At 35.2% G+C, this 9993-nt stretch overlaps 1 protein-coding gene across 2 annotated transcripts; it reads left to right on the forward strand.

Annotated features, from left to right (window-relative positions):
* Positions 1–772: 772 nt before the first annotated feature.
* LOC116143551 (crossover junction endonuclease MUS81) lies at positions 773–9691 on the forward strand. 2 transcript variants are annotated; one of them, XM_031429001.1, is made up of 14 exons: positions 774–1056; positions 1474–1562; positions 1649–1742; positions 1825–1911; positions 2011–2136; positions 2765–2996; positions 3317–3521; positions 3625–3749; positions 4122–4246; positions 4701–4758; positions 7351–7509; positions 7753–7832; positions 8403–9204; positions 9308–9691. In XM_031429001.1, the coding sequence occupies exons 1-13, from the start codon at positions 872–874 to the stop codon at positions 8740–8742; spliced, it is 1905 nt and encodes a 634-aa protein (XP_031284861.1). In that variant the 5' UTR covers positions 774–871; the 3' UTR covers positions 8743–9204; positions 9308–9691. The 2 variants fall into 2 exon arrangements, with proteins under 2 accessions (XP_031284862.1, XP_031284861.1); XM_031429002.1 differs by lacking the exons at positions 8403–9204; positions 9308–9691 and adding an exon at positions 7983–8062 and having other exon boundaries at positions 773–1056.
* Positions 9692–9993: the final 302 nt, after the last annotated feature.

Genomic DNA, 9993 nt, shown 5'->3' on the forward strand with positions numbered 1-9993 from the left:
AAAGATTTGGCTGTCAACGGCCAGATCTTTGGCCTTAGACAATTGTCAACAACGGCCAAGATATGGTCGTCGTTGACCATCAATGACGGCCGTATCTTTGACCATCGTTGACCACCAAATGCGGCCAGATCTGGCAGTTAATGGCCAGATCTAGTCGCAGATCTGGCTTTTTACGGCTAGATCCAAGGTGGATCTGGTCGGAAAAGGCCATATCAGCGTACGACCGGTAATATCGTGTCGGTTATAAGCCAATACGGCAACTCCAGCCATCCTCTGACGGTGGTGGTCGACTGTCTGTGTTCTTGGGGGTGGATTGTTAATTTTGAACATTTTATTTAGGGCTGTTTAGTAAATATATAAATATAGGGAATATTTAGATTAATTTTTAAAATTCTACATTATAATACCTATCAAATTTAACTTTTTTCAAAAGATTATTCTAAAACTACCCAAACCAAACGTAGCCTTGACCCTTCTACCATTGTATTTGCCTATAAATAAAGCGCAATCCTCCTCAGTTTCTGAGGAGGAAATTTGCCCAAAAGTAATAATAGCATTGGTCAATTTGGACGGTGGAGACAATGACGGTAATTGGACCGTTAGGATTAGGTCGGTGGAGAATCACAGAATTGGGCCAATTAACAGTGCCGGTTTGGATGAGCAACATTGATGGGCCTAGAATATTGGGCCCAGGCTAAAAAAAGAGCTGAAGGCTCCAAAGTTCGTAACAGGGTTCAGGCCTTCAGGGTTGGTCACAATTTTAAATCCACAGGAAGTACCTGGCGCGATTTTACACTCTTTCACTCTCTCAAACCGCTATTCAAAATCCCTAACTAACATCTGATCAATCACAAACCATTACGAGATTTTAATGAGGCGCGTAGTGTGCCCAGAAAATGAAGGGTTGGCGAGTTACATGTTTCAGAAGTGGCAAGAAATGGCGGAGAAGCCGAAAGGATTATCCGAGAATATGGATATGACTCTGTTTAAGGCGTATAACAATGTGTGCAATGCAAAGAATCACATCAAGACTCTTAAGGACTTGTCTCAACTCAAGTATGCGTTCTTTTGATTTTTTTTTTTTTTTTTTTTTTTTTTTAAATGTTCAACTGAAGCGTACTATTAGCTATGTTTTAGTTACAAGTAGCAATGCTCAATTGAAGGGGAAAATATAAAATGCTCAATTGAAGTCTCAAAGACTTGAATCAAGTACTTTTGCGTCCAAAATTGTTTCTGTTTGTGTTGGTTGATATACGTGAGAATGAAGATTGGGGAGATAAGACTATGCGGGTTAGGATTTACTGTAGAATGTTGTGATCTTGTTATTGTGTGGTAATGTATTATTCTGATTGGTTTCCTTAAAAGCGTGGGAAATGGAGAGATGCTGAAGTTGAGTTGAGTTTTGACTTGTTTATGTGTCGAAATAATCTGGAGTTTTTATATTAACTTCTGCTTGAATTATTTGTGGTATAGGGGTGTGGGAAAGTGGATTCTGAAGCTTGTGCAAGGATTCTTTGATGCTGGTTCTGTTAGTTCTGAACCAGAAGAGTTGACTGAAAAGGGTAAGCTACTATGTCTTTTGCTATAGTTATTCTTATGGAGTTTTACATGTTGATCTTCTTATTCAATTCTCATTTTGATCATTTAGGTAAAACAAGTAAAGCAACTAAGAATAAAGGAACCAAACGTTATGTGCCGCAAAGGAATTCTGTGGCATATGCATTGTTGATTACCTTACACAGGTGAACTGCATATCGTTTTCCTTTGTTGCACGCTTTTTGCCCAACTGGGATGAACTGTGTACTGAAATAATTTTTTTGTAAGGGGTACTGCAAATGGGAATGAATTTATGCGTAAACAGGATCTTATTGATGCAGCTGAAGCAAGTGGTCTTTCTCGGGTGCCAATTATGTATGTTAATTCATTTGATTTCTTAGTTTGATCCTCCATTGGTCAAAGTGGATATGGAGGTAAATTGATATTCGTGAAACTGCATTTATATGTACTTAGGCCAGAGAAGGGAAAGGGGATTCCTGGGCAATTTGGAAGTTCTCCGAGGGACTGGTATAGTGGATGGAGTTGCATGAAAACCTTGATAACCAAAGGACTAGTTGTGAAATCGAGTTGCCCAGCAAAGTAAGTCTTCTTCATCTTCACTGTGTCACTTTTATTGAGATTGTTAAACTTGAATTAGTAGAGTTTCAGTGTTTGGGTATTCAAAGAAAATAATGAAAGAATTCAGTCTTTATAGTGATTTTAGTAACAGATGACATCAGCCTTGGGTGTATTTGTTTGGGTTTGTTGTAATTCCTTTAAAGTGAGAAGAAATAACATGTTAATTGGGTTGATAGAGCAATTTGGTTAATGGAATTATTGATTGGCAATTGGATTTCAGAAAATCATTATAATTCTTTTTTGACTATATCCAACCAATTCAAATAACTCATTTTCTATTGTTTGAATGGGTTTCCTGCCGACCTTATTTATGATTGAATCTTAAGGTTACCATTTTGCATATTTTTGGTAATATGGAAATTACTTTCATGATAGTTTCCTGGCTGTTATCACTAGATGTGTGAGTCATTCTCTACTTACGTGAAGTTCAAATGTTTTTAAGCTAGAAAGTTGACGTTTAAATTTGATTATAGTCTTGAGTGTATTATAGTCTTGAGAGTGGAGTTGGTTTATTTGGTTAAAGTTGAATGCTTGAAAAATTGTAGTCGATGTCTTCCATATGAAAGAATGAGCCTCTGTGTTTCTTTAGGTACATGCTGACTCAGGAAGGGCATGATGCAGCACGTGAATGTCTCACGAGATCTGGTTTGACAGATTCCACGGATATCTTGCTAGTTGAACGGGATTCTCATCTGGATGCATGCAAGGCACCAGATCTGGAGTTTGCTCACTCAGATTCTTCTGAAGAGGTGACATTGCAATCTGTCAGTTTGAGTTGGCTGAACAAATCAGTAGATGTTCCACATGCATCTCTTGAGAGGGTTTGTTTCCAACTAGTTCTTATAATTATAACATGTTCTGCCAACCCATCTCTTGAGAGGGTTTTTTTCCAACTAGTTCTTATAATTATAACATGGTCTGCCAACCCACATTTTTTCAGTCTGGGCACCAACTTAGATTAGTTTGTTTTTCATTTGCAGCATCATAATTTTTGTTCACTGATGAAAAATTTATAGCTCATGATGCCTAGGTGTCATTTCTGTCCAATCTTGGTATTATGTTTCATGGATGTAACAGTTGTCCCCTTTTCTTCCTCTTTCTTATGTTGAAGTTTGTCTGATTTAGATTTCTCTCTGGGCAGTTTACACGCATGGGGTATTCCAAGGAACAAGTGCTTCATGCTTTTGATGAAGAACACAAAACTTCCCCACTCAAGGAAATCTCATCACTCTGGCCTGCAGTTTTATGTCGTCTGCGAGAAGATCAAGTGCATGGTTTGCATCCGAATCCTCAGAATTTAAGAGAAGATCGCCATGTAGCATCAACAACTTGTGCATTCACAAACAGTAATGGGCTTAATATGTTGAATGTTAATGAAATTGAAGTTATCCATTTGCTCTTGTTAGAAATCTGAACATTTTCCTCTAAATGAACTCTTTTTCATGCCAGGTCGAGAAGATGTTGTTAGAAGTCAAAGTACTCAGATTGATTCTGCTTGTGATGGTGGAAATATGCACAATTTATCTGCTGAATCTGCGCCAAAAATCTTTACCTTGAAAGCTTGCTCCTCTTTTGTATGTGTGCATATTGGTGACTTCAATGAGTACTACATTGTGCATTGTGAAAATCTTGCATATATGTCGCAGGAATATATGATGGTTATTTAAGCATTGTGATTGGACACATGGCATGGTATAATTAGAGGACGATCTTCTTTCATGAGCAATGTTTGCATGTATTCTTTTTGCAATATTGTTGATATTTTTTTTAAGAAATGGTCAAAATATTTTGAACTCCAAGCAGTTGGAATTGATGTTTTGTTGAGCTCAGTTGAGTCCAGGGAAATAGTTTGATCATTTGTTTGTATGAATAAATTTATGAATTATCTATAGCAGTGTTGATTATTCAACTGAATTTATTAGGATTATTGCGGGCAGAATTCTCAGATAGATGGTCTGCAAACAAATATGAACGTTTTAAGTATGCCACCTCTGAGTTTTGGGGAAAGATTTGAGGATGCATATGAAGTAATCTTAATCTTAGATGATCGAGAGCAATTTGCCACTCAAGGGTTAGTAACTTCTTACTTCAGCTCTTCCTACACAACTTTTTGAGAAGGCAGTGGAGGATATCTGCTGTGCTGTTGAATACAATTCTTGCTTTGCAAGAACTAATTACTTATTCTTGGGTTGCAAGAATTCATTTTTCTTTTATTAATAGTTTATTTTTTGTGATTATCTCTTAAGACTGGAATTGAGTATTTATCAATTTATTAATGGATAGATTGTAGAAATAATAAATTTGAAAAATCCTTTTCTTAATTATAACTCAAAGCTATTTTACATGATTTTATGTTCAAATAATAAAATAAGGAAGTTTAAGTAGTCAAAATTGATTACAGAAGTTTATGGAGGAGATGTTATCATGCTCCTGCAATATGTAGGAAATTGCACTTTTAGTTATTTCTTGCTGATGTTTGCCACAAATTACAATTTTGATCAATGAATATACTTTCTGGTTTATAGGTCTCGTTCCACAAGAATAATTGAAAATATTTGCTCTCAATTCAAGATCCGAATAGAGGTAAGGTCTTATGAGTCTTCTGTGTATTGTTTATCCTGAAAACTTTATTGCATCATGATGGATAATGTAGGGTGCATTCTTTTATAAACTTNTGGTCTGCCAACCCACATTTTTTCAGTCTGGGCACCAACTTAGATTAGTTTGTTTTTCATTTGCAGCATCATAATTTTTGTTCACTGATGAAAAATTTATAGCTCATGATGCCTAGGTGTCATTTCTGTCCAATCTTGGTACTATGTTTCATGGATGTAACAGTTGTCCCCTTTTCTTCCTCTTTCTTATGTTGAAGTTTGTCTGATTTAGATTTCTCTCTGGGCAGTTTACACGCATGGGGTATTCCAAGGAACAAGTGCTTCATGCTTTTGATGAAGAACACAAAACTTCCCCACTCAAGGAAATCTCATCACTATGGCCTGCAGTTTTATGTCGTCTGCGAGAAGATCAAGTGTATGGTTTGCATCCGAATCCTCAGAATTTAAGAGAAGATCGCCATGTAGCATCAACAACTTGTGCATTCACAAACAGTAATGGGCTTAATATGTTGAATGTTAATGAAATTGAAGTTATCCATTTGCTCTTGTTAGAAATCTGAACATTTTCCTCTAAATGAACTCTTTTTCATGCCAGGTCGAGAAGATGTTGTTAGAAGTCAAAGTACTCAGATTGATTCTGCTTGTGATGGTGGAAATATGCACAATTTATCTGCTGAATCTGCGCCAAAAATGTTTACCTTGAAAGCTTGCTCCTCTTTTGTATGTGTGCATATTGGTGACTTCAATGAGTACTACATTGTGCATTGTGAAAATCTTGCATATATGTCACAGGAATATATGATGGTTATTTAAGCATTGTGATTGGACACATGGCATGGTATAATTAGAGGATGATCTTCTTTCATGAGCAATGTTTGCATGTATTCTTTTTGCAATATTGTTGATATTTTTTTTAAGAAATGGTCAAAATATTTTGAACTCCAAGCAGTTGGAATTGATGTTTTGTTGAGCTCAGTTGAGTCCAGGGAAATAGTTTGATCATTTGTTTGTATGAATAAATTTATGAATTATCTATAGCAGTGTTGATTATTCAACTGAATTTATTAGGATTATTGCGGGCAGAATTCTCAGATAGATGGTCTGCTAACAAATATGAACGTTTTAAGTATGCCACCTCTGAGTTTTGGGGAAAGATTTGAGGATGCATATGAAGTAATCTTAATCTTAGATGATCGAGAGCAATTTGCCACTCAAGGGTTAGTAACTTCTTACTTCAGCTCTTCCTACACAACTTTTTGAGAAGGCAGTGGAGGATATCTGCTGTGCTGTTGAATACAATTCTTGCTTTGCTAGAACTAATTACTTATTCTTGGGTTGCAAGAATTCATTTTTCTTTTATTAATAGTTTATTTTTTGTGATTATCTCTTAAGACTGGAATTGAGTATTTATCAATTTATTAATGGATAGATTGTAGAAATAATAAATTTGAAAAATCCTTTTCTTAATTTATAACTCAAAGCTATTTTACATGATTTTATGTTCAAATAATAAAATAAGGAAGTTTAAGTAGTGAAAATTGATTACAGAAGTTTATGGAGGAGATGTTATCATGCTCCTGCAATATGTAGGAAATTGCACTTTTAGTTATTTCTTGCTGATGTTTGCCACAAATTACAATTTTGATCAATGAATATACTTTCTGGTTTATAGGTCTCGTTCCACAAGAATAATTGAAAATATTTGCTCTCAATTCAAGATCCGAATAGAGGTAAGGTCTTATGAGTCTTCTGTGTATTGTTTATCCTGAAAACTTTATTGCATCATGATGGATAATGTAGGGTGCATTCTTTTATAAACTTTATGTTTATGTTTTTTGTATTTTTGAGAATATTGAAAATGATGGGAAAATGCGAAAAGTGAAAACGCGTTCGGTATGTCTGTTTGTATTTGAAAACGTGAAAAATAAAAACACGTTCTGCATGTTTGTCTGAAAACGCAAAAAAAGAAATGAAAAATATGAAAGTTATCACCTATACAACCGATTAAAACCCCTTCAAAGTACCACTTTATTCTGTTCGTCTCAAAGAGCTCGTCTCAAATATGTCAATCTTTTATTTCCATTTTGCAATTGCTTGATAAAAATATTGATTTGAAGCAAAGTTTTTCTTTTATGAGAGAGGCGAGAGAATATAAAAAGAATTTTTTATTACTTTATTTGGAAGAGATGCTTCCCATTCAATCTGCAACCCCTGTTTTCTCTCTTGTTTTCAATTTGAGGTTGTGGAAAATTGTAAATGATAAAAAATCTTACATTTTTCAAGGCATGAAAAATGAAAATAATTTGCATAGTTTATAAATGAACACTGCTGTACTTTTTGGAAGCTTAATGTCTAGAGATTGATTGGTTTGGGCCGCACTTTGGTACCAATGTCATTGTTGTATGTATTTGGCTTATTCTTATAGTAGGCCTCATTATATCATAGCCCGGTTTTTTCTTGATCTTTGTTTAATAATCAGTTAGGTGGAATTCTGAATGTTCTGTCATCTTCTGGTATCCACATGATATAATCAATGTTATTTTACATGATTACTATTCAGGTTAGGCGGCTACCAGTAGGTGACGGAATCTGGATTGCTCGTCATAAACAATTTGACACTGAGTATGTTCTGGATTTTATTGTTGAGAGGAAGAAAGTTGATGATTTGTGCTCTTCAATCAGGGATAATCGCTATAGGGATCAGAAACTGAGGCTCCTGGTACTGATTCTTATTCAAATAACTCAATCATTTCTTTCGTTGTTTCTAATTTCTGGAGTTATTATATGTCCTTTGTCATTTTAATCAGAGCATCAAGCCATATTGTCATCTTATAGGAATTATTAGCTAAATCTATACTAATGTTGCAATTATTTTGTCATAATTCATCTTCTACTTATTAATTCTTTGTACTGTATTATGTAATCATGATGTTTCATTTTTGTGTGTTAAATTGCATGTAAGAGATGTGGACTTAATAAGCTGATATACCTTGTGGAAGGTGACCCAAATTTTTCTGAAGCCTCTGAAAGCATCAAAACAGCGTAAGTTTCTTTTGATAATTTTTTTGTTGTTGTCTATAGTGAGTTGAAATATTACATTATGTGTGCAATTGTTGTTTATGGTATTTTTGATAGATTCCCCTGCAATACTTTTGGAAGGTGTAGTAACGCTATTGAATGTAATTTTTCTAGATGATAATGACCTACAGAAGCCTTTTGGAATCTTGTTTCTCTCCATCTTCCCTGCATGTAGATATCAGCTGATGTTAATTTGTTTAGTCGCTGGGATGCAACAAATATCAAGAAAAATGTATCGTATTTTATTTAAAGACAGCTTTCAATTTGCAATGCTTTTACATTGGCTTGCATCTTACTGAGCTACTAATAGTTCCAAAATCTGCAGTTATGTACTTTTTGGTTACTAGCTGGAAGTTGTTAATTGTGTACGCTTGTCTTTGATTGTTATGTTTAAGCTGTTGTCAATGCTTTTCAATCTAGAGTCTTGGGATTTTTTAAAGCCCATTTTTCAATATCACTGTTTATTTTGGCTGCCATATTTTTTAAATTGAACATCATCCAACTTTAATAGTATTCATATCATATGAGATGCAGTTGTTTTACGACAGAGATCTTGGAAGGATTTGATGTTCAGAGAACTAGTGGTTTAGCTGATACACTGAGGAAGTATGGATATCTTACGCAATCAATAACTCAATTTTATAAATTAGAGCTACCTGATGACCAGCTTAAGTGCGCTGGGATCTGTCCTACTTTCAATGAATTTATCAAAAGATGCCAAGACCTGGATAAAATGACAGTCAGTGATGTATTTGCCACTCAGCTTATGCAGGTAATGACTGTTCTTGTAAGAAGGGTAGACTCATGCCTATTCTATTGCAGTGTTAAAACTTATGAAGTTGAATTAACCATTTGTTATGGCCCTCTTATTTAACAAAGGAGCTCGGACTTAATGAGAACTTTTGTCCTCATGCTTATAAAACAAGCATTGAGCTTGAATTGTCCACTTATGGCTGCATACAAGCAAGGGAAAAACTTTTTCACTTTTAACTCTAGAATTATTATTAATTGTTACTGTCCTTGCATTCTAATCTACTCTGAATTTGTTCTTTTCTTTGTTACCGGGCTTACTAGTATATTATTGGTTTCAAAAGTACAAGATTTGAATTTATTGGTGAATATGTCGTTTTACACCCTGGATGCAGACTTCGGTTGACGTATCCACGACCCTGGATTATTATAATCATGGTATTCTTTTGACAATTGGTACAAAAATTCGCATGCTAACTTTTGAAAATAATGAGTGTAGGTTCCACAAGTAACGGAGGATATTGCCATAGCTGCTCTGGATTTGTACCCAACTCTACTATCTCTCGCTCGTGCTTACTCTCTTCTTGTGAGTCCTTATTTCCTTATCAGAAACCACCTTTTTTTTCTCTGTCTTGATATTCTTATTCTTATATACATACTCCGGTCAATTATTTGCATCATCCCAAAAGGAAGGTGATGTTCGCGCACAAGAGGAGATGCTTATGCAGAAGAGTAACAATGTGGTCAGTGCAGCTGCCAGTAGGAATATTTTCCAGTTGGTTTGGGGCAATTGACTACTGTGGGTCTCCTACGGCCAAAAAACCAAGTTGCAGGTCATGAAGCTCGATTTTTGCAGGAGCAAAAGCCATCTGCATCTTTGTTATGGATGCTTGACGTTCAGTGGCAAGAAGATGGATAGCTTTGTATATGTACTTTTGCAGAGCATTTGACGTGGAGCAGCAATTTTTGTATGTATTCCACTAGTTCAAAACTGGCCATGTTTTACAAAAAATGTGCATATGGTAATTACAGCAATCGATATAACTTATTTTAACTGTATAATTGAGTTCAACCCTTTTACTTGGATTCGCGTCTTTAATATTGTATGTTGAGTGAACGACATTTTCCCACCTAAGGTTTGGCTGAATTACACTTTTCCATTCGAAAAGTTTCAAAATGATATTTTCCCACTCATCGTTAAGATCTGTTAGTAAAATCGGTTAACTGACATAGTATAAACACTTAAAGACAAAAATACCCTTCTCTATTCTTCTTCTCTTCCGACACCTCTCTGCTCCTCTTTTCTTCTTCTTCACTTTTCTTATTTCTTCTCCTCTCTTTTTCTCCTCCTCTTTCTCTCCTCCTCCAACACCAA

Source organism: Pistacia vera, unplaced genomic scaffold (genome assembly GCF_008641045.1).
Source record: "Pistacia vera cultivar Batoury unplaced genomic scaffold, PisVer_v2 Contig430, whole genome shotgun sequence".
NCBI classification, from domain to species: domain Eukaryota; kingdom Viridiplantae; phylum Streptophyta; class Magnoliopsida; order Sapindales; family Anacardiaceae; genus Pistacia; species Pistacia vera.